Raw genomic sequence first — 17,236 nt, 5'->3', positions numbered from 1 at the left:
GCGAGAACAGCCAGTGAATCATCAACTGTGCGTCCAGCTAACACGAATTTTTTAACAAATTTCAACCGTAAGTTTTAGTTTTCGTTTAATAAGCTGGACAGACTGTAAGTCTCAAATGGCCGATCCTGCCTCCAGAAAATCAGCAACTCTCAGCCGTTTGCGGTCGCAGTTACGACGAAAGCGAGAATCGTTGGCGGATCAATTTGACTTTAAAATGTACATTGCTGTTGTTTTCAAAGATAAGGTAAGCCAGAAACGTTCTAACGAGTGACCGACTTACTAGAAGCAATTTTTTCAGCAAGTTATTTATTTTTTCTTAAAACAAGACTTTTGCAATAACTTGTTATTGTTCTGTGTGTATCATTTACATTTCCAAGACTAAGTTATTTACCCGTGATTAAATTAAAATGCTGATCCAGACTATAATTTTAATCTTTATTTATAATTTATTGTCAACCCAAAATCTTATAAGCCTGGTTCTCAAATACATACATACACTGTTGCTCCCTAAAATGGGCTTTCACCACAAATGCTTCTGGCATACCTGCAACATAGTCACTGCCTGCAACTGGCAATATGTGGCAATCTATCCCAGTCAAGCTTGTGGCCAACACAATGTAATAGGGTACAGAAGGTAAAAATATATATCGTGGTTCTATTTCACCCGTGATTAGATAGAATTTGGTTTTTCCTTTGTTCTGGTGTATTGTAATACATAGTAATCAGGGCTTCTGAGACAAATTTGCGGAAAAAACAGCCAGTTTTGCAGGAAATTCGCGGGAATTTTTGGGCAAATTTCACTGAAAAACGATATGTAAAAAACCTCTGATTTTGTGAGAATTTTATTGGGCAAATTTTGCTGGAAAGGGATTGTTTTGCACTGATTTGACGAACGTTTTTAACGAAAAAAAGAAGGCAATTTTGCCATTTTTTTTGGTAAATGATGAGCTTTAGCCTCTGCAATAACAACAGCAATAGAAACACTGATTACTTACAAGTGTTGGCACTTGAGACGTGACAAAACTCAACTAGGGTCTCTCCATTCTTGCTCCAGGGAGCCCTGGGAACGAGGTTGACTATTGTTGTGGAACACTTGAGATTTAACACATTCCATTTGTTTAACACAGAAGAAGAAGTCAGCCCTGTTTGAAATGGCAGAAGTGATTCCTGTGATGACCAACAACTATGAAGACAGTATCTTGAAAGGAGTGCAGGTAATCAGATGATAATGTTGATAACATTCAAGTTAGTAATTAACAAGTGTGTTTGATTGCACTTGCTATATTCAAACCACGAAAGGATAAAGACTCACACGGCCAACTGACAGGATGATAATTTCCTTCCTGACCAAGTGTGAGAGCACGGTAGGCATGTCTTTTTTCCTGGTTGACGACCAATGTCAAGCAGTGTGTTGTCTTCTAAAACATGGCTTTTTGTCTTGATATGACAGGAAAACTGTAAACCAAATGTCTTCAGAGTGATCATAAAAAGATAATGATATTATATATACAGTGGAATTCCTCAATTTTTCAAACCTGCCGATAACTTGAACCAAAAGTCATTCCCTCTCCTCAGTCAAACATTGTAATTTTACCCCCAAATTCTCAAACTATCCGATTTTTCAAACCAATTTCGTTTCACTTGAATGTTCGAAAAATGGGGATTCCATTGTGTATTTTATATGTACATATCAAACATGTTAACCTGTGGGCATTGTTAATTTATTGTTTTCTTTTTTTTTCAAGGAAGAGGTATATTCACTTGAAAGCTCACGGCAGTTGTTGGCAAAGGACATTGTTCAGCTTCATGCTCCTAGATATCAGTGTTTGAGAAAAGTATGTAACATGTCTGTACCTTCACAAATGTCTCTACTCCTTGTAGATGTTACATTAAGATGTTTTCATTCGATTATATCTATTCCCTTGATTTTAAGAGACCACTCATTGCTGGGAGCAACTACAGAATGCAGGGCCACTTTGGACCACCTCTTTTACATGTGTCAAAACCTTTTGTAGAACAAAGCATAGCACAATAGGTACTTCTGTGATTCGATGAGATGTAAATAAGTAACCAGGTATTCTGAAGTCTAGCCCATTCTTGTTTTTGAGATCCAAGGGTGTTGTAAATTAGATATTTTGCACACTGCTCTATTTTTTGCATACCCAACATGCCAGTTTTCATTAATATTTTGATCATTCCTTAGGATGTGATTGGATGTGTGCAAGAAATTGATTTCTTTCTGTGGCCTCGGAGTGACATTGATAGGATTGTCTGTCTGCTGTTTTCACGATGGAAGGGGAATGAAACGTCTGAATATAGACTCATTCAGGTGACTTGCCTCTAAACATATTTCAATAGTTTTATTAATTAGCTTTATTATATGGCTTGTGTTTGTAGCCAATATAATGCTCGCTTTAATTGGCTTATTCTAGGGCATTATTTGCTCGTAATGCCCATGGGCCAATTATGGGCTTGCAAAAGCAAGACAAAAAGTCATATAATAAAAAGCTTATTAACCCTGATTGTTCGGTCTTTATGGTTAAACATCAAACCTTGGCCTTACCATATTGGCCTCGCTATCACTCGGTCAATAAGGCAAAATCTCGGTTTGAGATTTTCCCATAAAGACATTACTCTCTGTTAGTAAGTTGCTAGTATAAGAAAAAAAGTCAATGATCTGTCTCATGACTCGGCCAAAACTTCAGGAACATTTCTGTTCATCTAGTGTAGTACTCTTCACTGGTCTGATGATCTTCTTGTCAACAACTTCTGGCAACTCACAAAGCTAGACTGAACAGATATGAACAAAGAGCCTTTACAGTGACATGGATGGCTACATAAGTTGATCCTAGTTCTAGTTTTAAACCTTAGTTTTAGTTTTAAGGTTTTAGCTTTTATTACTTCTGTATTTTAGACATTTAATGTATATTTTAGAGCACCCTCCTGAAAACCACCTCTAGGTGATTGGAGGCCTCCTCTTAAAATATTAATTTGTTATTGTTATTATTATTATCAAGACAATGGCATACCATACCATGTAACATGAGACCTAGTATTTACATGGTCATTTTCAGACCTGGTAAATACATTATACATTGTGTTAATATATGTTTCCTTGCTGCATTTCAAAGAAACTGACAGTTGCCTTTCTCCATTCAGGGCAAGTTTGAATTTGAACCTTGTGACTATGAGAAGCAATTGCTGAGACTTCTAAGTAGAAAAGAGCACACTGGTTTGATCATCAACAATCCTTCACAATCACTGTTCTTCTTTGTCAACAAACATCAGTTACAGGTAAAAGCTTTATTGGAACTCTTCCAAGTTATATTTTAACTGAAACAGTTTGTCTTTCGTTTTTTTTCCTATAAAAACAGCTCTATTCTTGATCTCAAATGTTTGCTTCACGTATCAGTATAGATAGATAGGCACCTTTATTAAAAGTAAAAATCTATAGGTAAATTTTCAGGGTAGTCCCTTCTCTGCTTTATAGAAAAATGGATACACAAGTTAAGAGGTTGGAAATAAATTTATTTGTTATGTTGTTAAAATTTAGGTAATACACTCCAACCTCCAGTTGCGACCACCTCTCGTAAGTGAACCCCTCTCCTCAGCGACCATTTTTCCAAAGTACCAAAAGTTTCCAAGTCAAACCACTATAGATGTATTTGGAACATCTTGTAAGCGACCACCTCTCATTAACGACCATGACCACTTTTAGAGCTAAAAGTTTGAATTTTTCTTTTGTTTTTTTTACCTCCCGAAAATGACCACTTGCCAGATAATAGAGCGGAAATTGGATAATAAGGCATTGTAGTTTATCAGAAGCAAACCATGATACTCTGAATAAATAATTTGGAAAGCTGAAATATTTTTGTGGCTACTAAAAGTTTTTAGATGGGCATTGGCACATGGCACAAGTCTCTACAGTTGTCATATGATAATGAGGCAAAATTTTGACTCAATATGGTGTAAGCTCTCGCAAGCAACCATCTCCTCTAAGCAACCACCTTGGCTTGACATTTTGGTTGGTCACTTACGGGACGTTCGACTGTAGTCATAAATTTTTTCTAGACCCAAGAAGCTCAAAACATTGAGTTGCTGTATATAAATATGGTGTGTAGGCTCATACACAAAAATATAGTTTATATGTATGAGGAGTACTATAACTGTTGTTTACTGATTATTATTTTCAGGCTGAAAAGAGTAAAGTTGCAGTGTTCAAGATATCAAGTATCTGTCTTCATATAACACAAGTGAGGAGAGAAATCTGTATTTTCATTTCTTTGGCAGAAAGGATAGGCACATACTAGGCTTTGAATTTGCTGTGTGTGTGCAAATATGCAGGCTTTTAGCCAGGAATTGAAAAGTGGGCACCCAAACCTTTCTAAAGGGCGTGAGCGCACCGCCCTCCTAAAAATTCTTCAGTTTTGACATCAGCTATTTGAAGATTTCCAGATATGCTAACTAGCATCGCATCCAGGGGGAGTAGAAATACTCTTAGTTGCTTCATGCCACGGAAACTGGGATAAGCTCCGTCCTGATGGGCCACCTGGCTCGTATGACTTGGCTCAAAAAACTACTTTCAATGCGGCAATGCACATGTACATCTGCTTTTAACTGTGGGCGTCTGCCCAATGGCTAGAAACCTGTTGATATGTCAACCCACAGTTATTAAACAAACTAAGACAAGTTCCTCAAACACAGCAAACTATAATTTTTACAGATGTTGCTTGTGTCTAATTGGATTTTTGTAGGTATAAATTTGCTTTAAGCTTTGTTTCATTAGAATCCGATATTTTTGTCCAAAATCAGATAAAAAGTGTCCCAAAATTAAACGTCCGAAATTTTTTGCAAGTAATGTTTACCGAAATTGGCTATTAGTAGACTACGAGTAGTCCCTGTTTCGCATAATCCGTCGTGCGTGACGCGAAAGAAAACCGCGAGAAAAAAATGGCCGCGCGCCCCTGGATTTCGCGCGACACACACGACGAACTTAGCGAAAGAGGAACTACTCGTAATCTAGGCTAGCAGGGAATGGTGTGATTGAGGGAGGGAAGGAGGGTAGTGTTCTTACTGAGCTGTTTTTCTCTTGTGTTGTTATAGGACCAATTGACTCACTGGGGAACTGAACTCAGAGAACACGTCCTGGCACCTTTTATGCCCGATTGAGCCATTTTATTGATAAGCTGATCTTGTATTAACAGAAACTAAGAACTGGCACCCGTCTTTCTGCGTTTATGATTTTGTCTGCCCAATACCTGTCTAATTTGTTTGATCCTGTGAGATTAACAGTCCTGATGTTGACTCTGTGTTCATTTTGCAGTGCTGTGTAAATGACACTAATAGTCACTTGGCTTTTGCTGAAGTTAATTTTTGCCTAAGAGATTAAAGTTCAAGAAAATATCTGTCACTCAACCGAACTGTCAATAAAGATCTCTTTTCGGAACTTTTAGTGTCTTACAGTTAATTGTGGTAACTGAAAAGAGTGTTTACAGCCAACAACGAAAAATATGTTTCGATTTCGTTTCTGTCGAAAGAGTTCCTTGAATTTTTTTTTCTTTTTTAGATCGAAATGTTTCCACTAATAGGTGGCAGCCCCCGTTTTGCAATTTAGGAAATGCAGTGAACGGAAACCAAACAATGGGAGTATACATAGAAAGACAAAGTGAAACTTTTTAATGGTAATAGGACTGAATGGAGTCCAATTCGGTCTGTAAATATACAAGTGATTAACAAAATCGGCGGGAGTCCGATTTGTTAATCACAAGTATGATTATTAGACCTTAAAATTAGACCTTCGTAGTGACTAGTTCGTAGACGAATTATTGACTTCTCAGCTGGCGTTTGGACGAGTCGTTTTCTGTCCCCCACTGAGCGTCATTTTTGCCAAAAGATTTCTTCCTTTTGGAGGAAGAATGGACATGTCAATTAGCAGGTGAAGCCGTTGATAATTGGTTTTGTGATGCTTATTGTGGCTGGAACTGCTTTTCTTATCAGCTAATGACTATCTGGTTCGCTTCCACCATCCTAAAAATCCCCTTGAACTTTTCCAGTTGTTTTGTTAACTGTCGCAAGGTGCTTTTAGCCAATCAGCAAAAAGATGTCTTAGCCAATCAGCTACCAAAGCTAAACCCCCTCATTGGGCGGCTTGGCTTAGCTTTTCTTGCCACCCGTTACATGGCCAAACCCATCAAACACCTTTGATCTACTCTTATTTTGTTTACATAGCACGTTTGATGTAGTGCAAATGAAAATTCACCAGTATAAAGCAGTAGTTTGGGGTGTAAGACGCTTTTTGTTTTCCCAGAACTTGTCCTTCGATTTTTTGCCAAGTTAGTATAATTCGTTAAAAGAAAACGGATGTACCGCTTGTCTCTGCGCTTACGAATTGTTAACATCCAATGTTGGAAACCCAAAACGTTGTTAGCGAGAAGTCGATGTCAAAACAAATTAACCAAATTAATCAAGCGGTCATTTGATGTCGTTACGCCCGACAGAGCGACAGCAGAATTGTTTTCCAGGATTAATATAATCATTTTATTGGTTCGATCCGCTCCATTAGTTCAAACAAACATTAGCATTCATAGGCGATGCGTGGCGTAATTAGCACTTTGTTTTGGATTTTGTAGAGTACACAAAAGCTTTATTTCTACTATATATTTGTCATTCCTGCCAAAGAATGCATTTCTTTCCAACAGATTCGTAACTTGCTTGTTAATCTCTGACTTAAACAAATGCACGAGGAGGATTCTAGCACAGCCATGGAAGGGTCGGCATCAGTTTTGGAATTAGGAAATCGTCGTTTGTTTGAACCGCAAAAACTTCGAAAGCGTGTATCATTCAAAGATGAAGCTTGGGTTATTAATATTCCCGCTGGTGAGGAAAGCGATGTGGATTTGCGAAGGAGTGTTATATTGACCAGAAACGCTGTTGCGAACGGAACGCTCACACCGAGTCGACGACCAAGTTTAGAAACGTTTTCTAGTAAGGCTTCTTTGTATGCGAACAAAGACCAACGAAGTCCGCAAGCACATTCAGGCAGAATTGTCAGTTCAGGACAAGCAACAAACCGCGGTCCATACAAGTCAATTTTGAAAACACCGACACCAAGTCACCAAAAGGACAATCATTTACACAGAAGTCAGATGCCTGCACGACACTTCCGAGATATTTCTGCGCGGAATTCAGTAGATAGCTACTTTAAACAGGGTTCGAGGCATTTACAGCCATCTAAAGACTCTGTAAACAGACTAGAGAACGACGCTTTCGCAAGGCCCCTACCAGCGAGACGTTCACTAACAATGCCCCGAGCTCTTGGCTCTGACAAGGACATCAGCTATAACAAAACTGGACGTTTTGTTGGTAAAGAATATCCGGCGTCCAGTAGACCAGCTGTCGAGCTGAACTATAACCAGTACCACAACGAACGAGATGAAACGAAAAACACCGCAACACAGCCCGGAGGAGTTAACTTCAACATCGTTGGGGTTACTTACCGAAGTGTGAACGAAATGCCATATTTTTATGACATTAGAGGACTAGCTAACAGAATTAACGAGTATTCCTCCGGTACGAAATCTCCGCTCAACGGTCAAGCACGTTTAGAGCATTCCTCGGTTCCTAAGCCACTTAACCAGTTTGGTCCGTCCAAAAGGGAAGAAAGACATTTTTCGGCAATTCCTGCTATTGAAGCGTTTAATAGAAGAAACCGAGGTGCAAGAAGACATTTTTCAAGCGCTTGGGCCTCAGAGCAGGTTACAAGCCCGAAGAGACAATTACCGAGAGCTTGGCAACCAGCCAAGCAGTATAATTTCTCAACGAAATAGAAATGTTCTGCACTCAACTTTTACATTCAGATTTGTTCCTCAAAAACACGTCCTAGTAAGGAGGTTCTTTACATTGGAATGATTTTACAAGTTACGTTCAGTCACAGAATGAATACAAATGTTGCTGTTTCTTTGGCATGTTTGAGTGTTTCTTCTCCCCAGCATGGATGGGTATTAAGGCGCCTTCCGCACTACGCCGAAGAGATTTGAAAACGCAGCTTTATTTCTCACCAGTTACGACTACCGTCCACGCTAATCCGTCACGAAAACGGAACTTTTCGAAAGCGCTCTTCAAACCGGAGGAATTTGAAAACCCCGGCTTTTCGTTTTGGTGTAGACGGAAAACAGTCTGAAAACGGAGCTTTTCTAAAACGATGGCGTCACGATAACTATGTGATTTCCCTTCTCGAGATTTTTTCAAACACCAATCTAAAATGACCGGTGATTGTTGCATTTTTAAATTGCTCCGACGCTGTGTGGATAGAACACATTTGATGCATTTTCAGAGCCAAACCTCCGTTTTAAAATTCCTCCGGCGTACTGTGGACGAGGCCTAAAAAGGGCATTTTTGCTGGCGTCTGGCGTCAGCAGTCTCACCAGTGCATGTAGTAAGTTATGCGCACTATAATTTGAGATACAATTTCTTTTTACCACAAATGTTCACAACAAATTCTTGACTTAAGCGTATTTTCAGATTTTAATCGGAAAACAATACGTTTGTATAACCATGTCCCTCGATGGGATCTTGTAACAAAACAGCTTGTAAGCAACACAAAAGCATGTGTTACATGCTTCTAGCTAACAGTAACAAACAGCGAGTTACAAACACCGCTGCCTACACGCGCCGGACTTGCGCAACAACCAGCTATCACAAACGCTCGTGCAATATTTCTCGATTTCTTTGACAAATTCATCGATACCGTTAGTGAATAAAAGTCACCCTCACCAAAAGGCGCGCCTCGAGAAATTTTTAACTCGAACTTGAAGACACAAACATCGACACAGAACGCACTTTTCTTTGTTTATATATCTTATAGCATAATTATATCAAAATGAATTTTATATATTTAATGTGTTTTTTAAGTAATACACGGCGCGCACGAAGGACATCAGTGCTGTAACCATCACAGGTCAACGCGTTTGAATTTTAAACAGGCAGGAGTCCAGTTTTACTGAGGTTGAGTCCATGTTTAAGCACACAGTACCGACACGCGAGTGAAGATGTTAGCTTGGAAATCCATCAGTTCTTCACCAAAACTAGAGCAAGCAGGGCCATTCTTATATACATTCCGTACTCTGCCTGACGGAAATACGCCGCTCGAGGATCAGAATCAACCTCCACGCTGAGGGAAAGAAAAAAGAACAACGAAACACGAATTAATTTTAACAGCCTTAAGTTGACAAATGGCTTAATTTTGAGTTACTTGACGTGACGTTTCCACAGCCCTCGCTATTTATGTTGGTTTAGGTAGAGTGGGTAGCTCATGGGTCGAGAAGGGTATGTGATGTGATAAAGTGGAGCCTGCAAACTAGAATTAAGAAGTCGTACTCGTACTCAATCTTACACTCGTAATCAAATCTGAAGTCCCCCATTATTTACAGGCCTCACCTGATTTCATTCACACGCGGCAAGGGATGCATAACCACCATCTTTTCTTTAGCTTCTGTTAGAATCTGAGGTGTGATGACGTAACTTCCAAACACCTGATGTCAATCAATCAGTCAGTCAGTGAGCCAATAAATCAATCAATCAATCAATCAATCAATCAACCAATCGATCGATCAATCAATCAGTCAGTCAATCAACAATGAATCTCAATTGTTAAGGCTAGACGAATACCTACTGGAGAAACTGAGAAGTCAAAATATGCTCCGAATTGCGCCAAGCAAATTCACGGACAGTCTTGTTGACTTCTCTGTTAAACAAACCTCGACAACCACTAGGACAAACGATTACAGATCGTTTACGAACTCAAACATCGACAATCACAAGAACAAACGGTTATAATAATTAGTGAAGGTTTACGAACTTACAAGCGCGTCAGTAGCCTCTCAACAAGGGACAACCACGAAGAAAAAATTAACTAATCTGTTTCCTCTCACGTTCTTTGGCTCACAGACTGCTTTTCCTTTCCTAAATTCAAGAGACTGCTGTCCGAAGCTTTCACATACATTGTTAGTCTGTAAAGACCAAGGTATTTACCTTTTCGTACTCTTCTTGGCTTTCAAATCTTTCGCGTTGAATTCGCGTCACGTAAAGAACGTCCGTGTCAGGAAGGGCATCCATGAGGTGAAGATATTCTTTCTGTTAAAACAATACAAGCCAAGAACGTCAGATAGTTTGATTTAATTCTCTATCAGTGCCAGAATTTGACATAAATAGATGAAGACTATTTCTCCTCAGATGGTCCAAAGGCCCTGATTCTCATCACACTTCCATGAACCAGTTTAATTTCAGTAAAACATCCCATAAGTAACACACTCAGACAAATTAAGTCAAAGACGCTTTTAAAAAATCAGAGCTAGGATGGAGTGCACTTTTGTTCAAAGGTGCTATATCACGATTTTGTAGCAAAAATAATTTAAAGTTGAAGAAAACTTCAACATCATAGCTTTCTAAGGAACAAAACAATCAAAATAAATCGAAAAATAACCGGTTAGTCAAGACAAGCCTTTGGAAGACTAATCACAAGAACAACAAATATTGACCTTCATTAGCTATTTCGCCTCAAGTTAATTATGTGTAGTGAAGGTATCTTGTAGCAAAGTCCACTGATGTAGAGCATTTAACTAGTTCAAACGCGCGCCGATAGAAAAGGACAACCAGCTACTTTATAACAAAGAAAAATCATTGGTCATCACGTTCTTGTATTAGAAGAGCGTGTTATTCTGGCAAAAGCATTTTTTATATACCTGCTGGATCCCTTTGCTTTGAACATACTCCTGCACCGAGTCAGGCATGCGCAGTGCAGCGGGTGAAACGTAACGGAGCGTGACGTTATAAAGACAGAGAAGCTTGGCCAATGAGTGAACAGTACGGCCATTCTTCAAGTCTCCCACCATTGTTACCTAAACAAAACACAAACGACAAAGAAAGGTTTCTTGGTGTTAGGTAAAGTCTGCATACAAGCCAAGTGGCTCATCAGGCCGGAGCTTATCCCGCTTTCTGTAGCATGAAACGACTAGGAGTATTTCTACTCCCCCCCCCCCCCCCCCCTCCCTGGATGGGATGCTAGTCCACCGCAGGGTTACCCCAAGCATTAAGTTCGCCGGTTCTCATTTATACACCTGGGTGGAGAGAGGCACTGTGAGAGTTAAGTGTCTTGCCCAAGAACACAACACAATGTCCCTGGCCAGGGCTCGAACCCGGACCGCTCTTAGAGTTCACTTCCCTGAAAATACTTTTGTACAGGCGCTGTTCGAAAACTGAAAAAGCTGCGTTTACAACACGAGGAAAATATTGCGACTTACACGTGGTAAAAAGAAACGATACCTCAAGGTAAGAACAAGACGCTTCACAGCCAAATCTAACACTTAACAAAAGCCAAGTCTCTAATCAGTACTTACCGTCAAACCGTTCACAGTACCAATCTCCTCACGGATGGTAAACACGTCCAAAAGGGCCTGGGTCGGGTGTTCTCCAACTCCATCGCCTGCGTTGATAACTGGCTTGCGGCAGTGTTCCGCAGCTTCCTGTAGTTGGGAAAATACCTGAATATGAGCACCACTCTCAACTATGATCTCATAGCCAGAAAAAAACTGCATATAAATTCCAGTAAATGAGAGCAGAAAGAGATTTGTTATTTACTATTGATGCTGATTTGGATCAGATCACAAAAATGCGATTTAAAGCTGACTTTTTTGACTGACGGGCGGACGGACGGACGGACTAACCGACCGACTGACTGACTGACTGACTGCCTGCCTGCCTGCCTGTGTCTGACTGACCGACCGACCGACACGGATGGCTTACCTGAACTGCTCCAGGCTGTGGATGTCGAATCACCACCACATCACAGTAAGATGACATCACCTGCACTGAATCTGCAACAAACACATAAATAACCATTAAAACAGAATGGTTTTCCTCATGGCCAAACGGGCGCATTACTTTCGCCGTTTCTTTACCATTCAACCGTGGTCAGCTACTGCAAAAAGCATGATGAGATATCGCTCTGCATCTGAAGAGAGCCTTATTACTTCGAGAGAGGGAGACATACATTTAATTTATCGAGAAGTCTGTTTCTCAAACAAAAATATTCTCCACCTTCAGTCTCCCACAAGGATCGGGTAAAACAAACCGTCCGTAAAATTCTAAAGTACAAGCTAGTCGACTTTTTTCCTTTGAATGTAATGCGTTACCTGCTAAGCTTTCTCCTTTCTTGGCTGAGGAATCGTGTTCCTTCATGAAGATCACAGACCCGCCGAGTCTTTGCATCGCCGCACCAAACGAAGATGATGTTCGGGTGCTGACTTCATAGAATAACGATGCCATTACCCTACCCTGTAATCAAGCAATCAATCAATCAATCAATCAATCAATCAATCAAACAATCTCGTGTCCTACATGTAGCCACAATTTTTGGTCGCATAACGTTTTATCTGATAGCGTAACTGCTAAGTCTACGAAGGCGGACGGGGACCGAAGCCGAGAGCACAGTAAAAGATCAGGCCTACTGGATCAGGCCTAGTGGAGGGAAAACGCGTTCCACCCAAAAACGAAAATCAGGTTTTCAACAGTATCAACGTTCACGTGTGGACGCAAAGCCAAATTCAGTTTAATAACGGTGATAAGTTTTTAGATGAAAATGTGCCAGGTGAGGATACGGCCGAGAAGGCGATAGCTCCGTGACCGAAAAAACAAAACAAAACAAAAAGATAACGCTTCATGGTTTTCATTTTTAGCATTCACTCTTTACTCACGGTAGACCGTTGTCCACAAGTTCACAATGTCACGTCACGTGGCAAGTTTTAACCAATCAGCAGAGAAGTCATTACCTTAAGAAGATCCAGTCCACTCTCTCTTTGTACGATTAGTCGCATGTAATGAGCCACGTTGAATAAGTAATGAAGCTGAGTAAAGACAGGATAATAACATTACAAAGATATCTTATCAACCAAGAGCTAGGACCAGCTAATTAACAATTATTCCACCAGCGCGCTTTCGATATGAGATCATAGATACATGGCTATGATCATTTCATAATAACTGTTTTATTAAAAACGTCCCAAAGTATGGAAAACGAAAACAAAATAAAAAGAAAAACGCCCCCCCAAAAAATAACGCGTGCGCTTACCATATTTATAGAACACGGTATAATTGCTCATATACCGCGATGGCTAAGCCAATGAAACCTCTAAAACTGCATCATTAATAATAATTAATATACCTGTTCTCTGTTGAATTTGCTGGCGCTCAGAATGTGTTGACCCAAAAAGACATGGGCTGGCACCCGGGGGAGTGTCAGTGGAATATGAGGATGCGCACCAGGTGACACTGCCAGGGGAGGGGTAAGAAGAGAGTGTGGTACAGACTCTGGAGTCCCCTCTGAAAAGAAAAGCAGTAATAACAGTAAATGAATGAAATCTTCTGCAAATCTGTCCAGAGCTATCGAGTCAGAAAAGTAAGTGTGACCTCTAACTTCGAAATCCGACACTGCAATACAGGAGCAAACTAAAATGCGTGGCGACAAAACTGCTGGATATAACAATTGTCAATTCTCTGTCCATATTCTTTGTGATAAGTAGCAAATTTTATGAATTTGCCAGCAAGATTTACATTCAGTAAATGCGGTTTTGACGAGGAATGAAAACGCGCGCCGTACGTTTGACCATTGTGTGCCCGCGAGACTGCTCTTAAACAGTTGGCAGCGTCAGTTTTGGCGCGAAGCCCATCCACTGTCGCACACAATTCTACAAGGTTACTATTTTGGAAGTTGTACGTCAGCATGATCACACACGTGTTGTCAAAACAGTACCTCCTAAAGGCAAGGCCAGAGGTTCAGCTCCGAGATGCGTATCAACAAACCGATGGACAGAGGGTGGAAAGGCCCAGCGACTGTCTGTCTTCCTCGGGCTGCCTGGTGGAACAAGGGGCTGAGGCTGGTAGATAGGTGGCGGAGGAGCCACTGAGCTCATCACCCGTACATCCTGTCCTGATCCAGGTGCTGCCAACACCTACAACGATTATAAAATGAATTACGAACAGAGGGTCATGAGCAAATCGACAAACCCAACAAGAACATGTGCGTTATACATCTTAGCATATTTTTAAGTCGTGTGCTCCGCAAACAACATGAGATGACCAAATTCAGGGTTACACGAGAACATGAATCACAACGACCAAAAATTATTTATTTTTTATCTGTCTTTATACATCCGTCTGTTATAGCCTAAACAAGTAATAATAACCAGCTTTAGTTTATTCACTTGAAATTTCTATCTGACCTGGTTGTCAATACAAAAATGAACCCAAGTGAAGTTATAACTGGACATACCTTGCCGTCTATGACAGCTGTCTCGCCCCTCAGTACAACTCTTCTGACGCAGCCGTTGACTTTCATCCCAGCAAACGGTGTCCACTGAGCTTTGGAGTAAGTCATGGCTGACGGAATACTCCATTCTTCACCAATTTCCACTTCCACGTACGTGTCCTTCTGCTCGGGAAGACTGAAGATTTGTCGTGGATTTGTGCACAAGCGAAGGATGATATCCTGAAAGCAAAACACGCAATATGCATTAACTTGTACCATTACGCCATTCTTTAAAATTACATGCTAGAAAGTTCATTGATACTGACAAACAATGTCCAATACATCTGTTGTTTTTACTGACTTAACACCGAAACAGTCCACTTTAATAAAAAAAAAAAACATTGTTCGAGAAATAGTAAGCATGTAATTTGTACGAACGAGCGAGCTCCTAGGGCCTGGGTAAAGCGAAAGACGGGCAAATAATGTGTCGCCCTAGTCTTTTGTAAAGTATTCACTCATTCTGGTCGCTTTAATCAAGAGCATGTTTGCTCGTTAATAGTATCTACAGAAAGTGCTTGCATAACAGTTTACTTATAACCCAGTTACTAAATCAGTACAGAGCTGTTTGCTAGTTACACAGGTACCCATGGGTGGCTGCCTTCACAAGCTGGGAAATAAACATGGTTTGTTTCTTACATCAATCGTCAATCGCCCCTGGTGAACTGCAGTCAACAAAAGAGGAAGCATGGTCTCCAGGCCAGGAAATCCAGGCGGTGGTTTCTCAGAATCTTTCTCTTCCAGTGTGTGTGGTGCTACAGAACAACAAAACGACAATCTGTCATAACACAATGATACGCACAGCCCAAGCGTGTTGCGTACGACGTGGCTTGGAAACTATCTTGTGTGTGATCAATCTATTTTTGCCACTTGACGTCCCTCCTACTATGGTGTTACCCAAAGGCTCCCACTGCCAGGGATGGGCTCATTTCTTTTAAAAAGAACTCAGTTCACGCTTACAAACCATGTCTAGGAGAATAACTTGACGTTAATTTGAGTCTAATAACTTTCAAGAGGGCGGCTTAATGACGCTTTAATGGTATGTTTGTTATTTGATATCCTCAAAAAGAATAACTAGATAACACCCCTTTGCCTTAATTACGGTCGCAAAAAAGGAAAACATCTTTAGAAATCCGCAAAAACAAGTTATTTGGTTGCTCAGATTTGGAACACAAACATCGTCACACGACAAGACGATCAAACACGATGTTTCATCATTGGTACTTACCATGATCAGTAGCAAAGCAGTCAATGACGTCAAGATTGTCCCAGAGTGCCTTCTGGTCCTCAGCCGTGACAAGCGGTGGCTTGACCCCATACCTCTTGCCGCCAATCCTGTCCGCGTCATCCTCCGTCAAAAACAAATGGTGCGGTGATACTTCACACGTGACCTGGATTCCTTTCTCTTTAGCAGCACGAATCACAAGAATCTATTCAACAAATACATGTACCTTTACCAAGAATTAGCAGAATTATAGACGGGGAACGAATAGAACGCGTTTAGCAGCACTTTGTTTACAACATAAGATCAGTTTAAAAGTAAAACACTGACTGCATTTGGAGACCAGTGCACAAATTATGACAATGAACAAGTTTCATTGAAGAAACCTTCAGTAAACTTTCAATCTGGGCTTTTTGGGGGAGAGCAATCTACCAATAGGCGAATGCGAATGTCCACATGCAGAGCGACAGCAGGAAAATAAGAAAGCAGGGAGGCAGGTAGATAGCTGGGCATGAAAGAACAAGCTTCCAGGCTTTCAGGCGAGAAGGCAGGCAGGCAGGCAGGCAGGCAGGCTGGGTGACAGACAGACAGACAGACAGACAGACAGACAGACAGACAGACAGACAGACAGACAGACATGGATAACGTTTTTTGTAGTAATCACCTGATTATTTAAGTACAATGTTTACCTCTTCTTTTCGTGCCACATGAGCAATGTGAACAGGTCTTTCAGCCAGCTCCGCTAACAGTAAGATGGCAGCAGTGGTTCTTCCTTCAGCGTGGCACACTAGAGGGATGTGTTTTGGCCACTGTTCAAGATGCTAAAAACAAAAGCGTGAAACCGTGATTCAAGGTCATCTAAACTCGAAACGGTAAAAGTCACGAGATTGAGCCATGTGTGATTTAAAAAACTGCAAGCAAAATTCATAGTGTCAGAGCATTTGTTACTACTTTAGCAATTGACAACACGGTACACAAACAAACACATATGATAAACAAAACAGAAACTTATTAAGTATTTCGGTGTTGGATTGCATCATATCTTTTTATCAGGAATTGACTTTCTTAATAGTCTTAATAGAGTTAGGACACTCACCTTCATCCAAGTTGACATATCATCAAGTCTAAGCGTTGTAAAAGTCTCATTAAGATACATTTTGAGACCAGCAGACAGGTGAGCTAAATCTTTGACTGTTGAATAATTATCAGCACTGGCGCCCAGGTACAGGCCATAATCACAGCGCGCACCAGCTGACGCCAACTGAAAAATAAAAGGGCAGACCGTCACGGTGTGAAATCCCTTATCTTACTTTCCTGATTAGGTTAAACGATGATATACTGACTAAAGCAGGTTTATTGTTTGGTAAAGCTGACACAAGTGTAATGCTTGCGTCACGCTACTAGCGTTACCTTTTTAACCAGATGAAAATGACCGATTAAATGTTTGGTACAGCTAACACAAGTGTTATGCTTGTGTCACGCCACTTGCCTTATCGTTCTAACCAGATAAAATGACGTAAAGCTAACACAAGCATTACGCTTGCGTCACGCTACTAGCCTTACCTTTCTAACAAGATTAAATGCGGATTCATTGACAATAGCAGGGTAAGAGTTTCGTATAGCTAGCACAAGTGTAACGCTTGTATCACGCCTCTTGC

At 40.6% G+C, this 17,236-nt stretch overlaps 3 protein-coding genes across 6 annotated transcripts in view; 2 read left to right on the top strand and 1 right to left on the bottom strand.

Moving 5' to 3' along the window:
- Window positions 1-110: 110 nt before the first annotated feature.
- Window positions 111-5,446, top strand: LOC110061048 (uncharacterized protein C6orf62 homolog). The gene is made up of 7 exons (XM_089280044.1): window positions 111-244; window positions 1,128-1,214; window positions 1,746-1,835; window positions 2,204-2,329; window positions 3,160-3,294; window positions 4,194-4,253; window positions 5,104-5,446. The coding sequence occupies exons 1-7, from the start codon at window positions 116-118 to the stop codon at window positions 5,167-5,169; spliced, it is 693 nt and encodes a 230-aa protein (XP_089136170.1). The 5' UTR covers window positions 111-115; the 3' UTR covers window positions 5,170-5,446.
- A 1,132-nt stretch (window positions 5,447-6,578) lies between these two features.
- On the top strand, window positions 6,579-7,964 carry LOC110061054 (uncharacterized). Its single transcript, XM_089280042.1, has one exon. The coding sequence runs from the start codon at window positions 6,735-6,737 to the stop codon at window positions 7,824-7,826; it is 1,092 nt and encodes a 363-aa protein (XP_089136168.1). The 5' UTR covers window positions 6,579-6,734; the 3' UTR covers window positions 7,827-7,964.
- A 540-nt stretch (window positions 7,965-8,504) lies between these two features.
- Window positions 8,505-17,236, bottom strand: part of LOC110060977 (multifunctional protein CAD-like) — a 32,544-nt gene continuing 23,812 nt past the window's right edge. For all 4 annotated transcript variants that reach the window (XM_089280034.1, XM_089280036.1, XM_089280035.1 and 1 more), the window contains 15 exons: window positions 16,675-16,839; window positions 16,268-16,399; window positions 15,585-15,786; window positions 14,996-15,111; window positions 14,324-14,539; window positions 13,805-14,003; window positions 13,217-13,374; window positions 12,825-12,899; window positions 12,189-12,330; window positions 11,800-11,870; window positions 11,394-11,519; window positions 10,740-10,895; window positions 10,030-10,131; window positions 9,436-9,530; window positions 8,505-9,169 (listed from right to left, as the gene is read on the bottom strand). In XM_089280034.1, coding sequence (XP_089136160.1) covers window positions 9,067-9,169; window positions 9,436-9,530; window positions 10,030-10,131; window positions 10,740-10,895; window positions 11,394-11,519; window positions 11,800-11,870; window positions 12,189-12,330; window positions 12,825-12,899; window positions 13,217-13,374; window positions 13,805-14,003; window positions 14,324-14,539; window positions 14,996-15,111; window positions 15,585-15,786; window positions 16,268-16,399; window positions 16,675-16,839 — 2,058 coding nt within the window. In that variant the 3' untranslated portion in view covers window positions 8,505-9,066. The remainder of the gene's footprint in view (window positions 9,170-9,435; window positions 9,531-10,029; window positions 10,132-10,739; window positions 10,896-11,393; window positions 11,520-11,799; window positions 11,871-12,188; window positions 12,331-12,824; window positions 12,900-13,216; window positions 13,375-13,804; window positions 14,004-14,323; window positions 14,540-14,995; window positions 15,112-15,584; window positions 15,787-16,267; window positions 16,400-16,674; window positions 16,840-17,236) is intronic.

This window comes from Orbicella faveolata, unplaced genomic scaffold (assembly GCF_042242905.1).
Source record: "Orbicella faveolata isolate gen_17 unplaced genomic scaffold, um_ofav_v1 contig_47, whole genome shotgun sequence".
Classification (NCBI taxonomy): domain Eukaryota; kingdom Metazoa; phylum Cnidaria; class Anthozoa; order Scleractinia; family Merulinidae; genus Orbicella; species Orbicella faveolata.
This window is presented reverse-complemented; position numbering and strand designations above follow the sequence as displayed.

What these genes read in the sequence shown, in the direction of transcription:
- LOC110061048 (XM_089280044.1), top strand. Translation starts at nt 116, where the DNA reads ATGGCCGATCCTGCCTCCAGAAAATCAGCAACTCTCAGCCGTTTGCGG. An exon ending in GTATCTTGAAAGGAGTGCAG is followed by an intron (nt 1,215 to 1,745) that starts GTAATCAGATGA and finishes TTTTTTTTCAAG; the next exon opens with GAAGAGGTATATTCACTTGA. An exon ending in GATATCAGTGTTTGAGAAAA is followed by an intron (nt 1,836 to 2,203) that starts GTATGTAACATG and finishes ATCATTCCTTAG; the next exon opens with GATGTGATTGGATGTGTGCA.
- LOC110061054 (XM_089280042.1), top strand. Translation starts at nt 6,735, where the DNA reads ATGCACGAGGAGGATTCTAGCACAGCCATGGAAGGGTCGGCATCAGTT.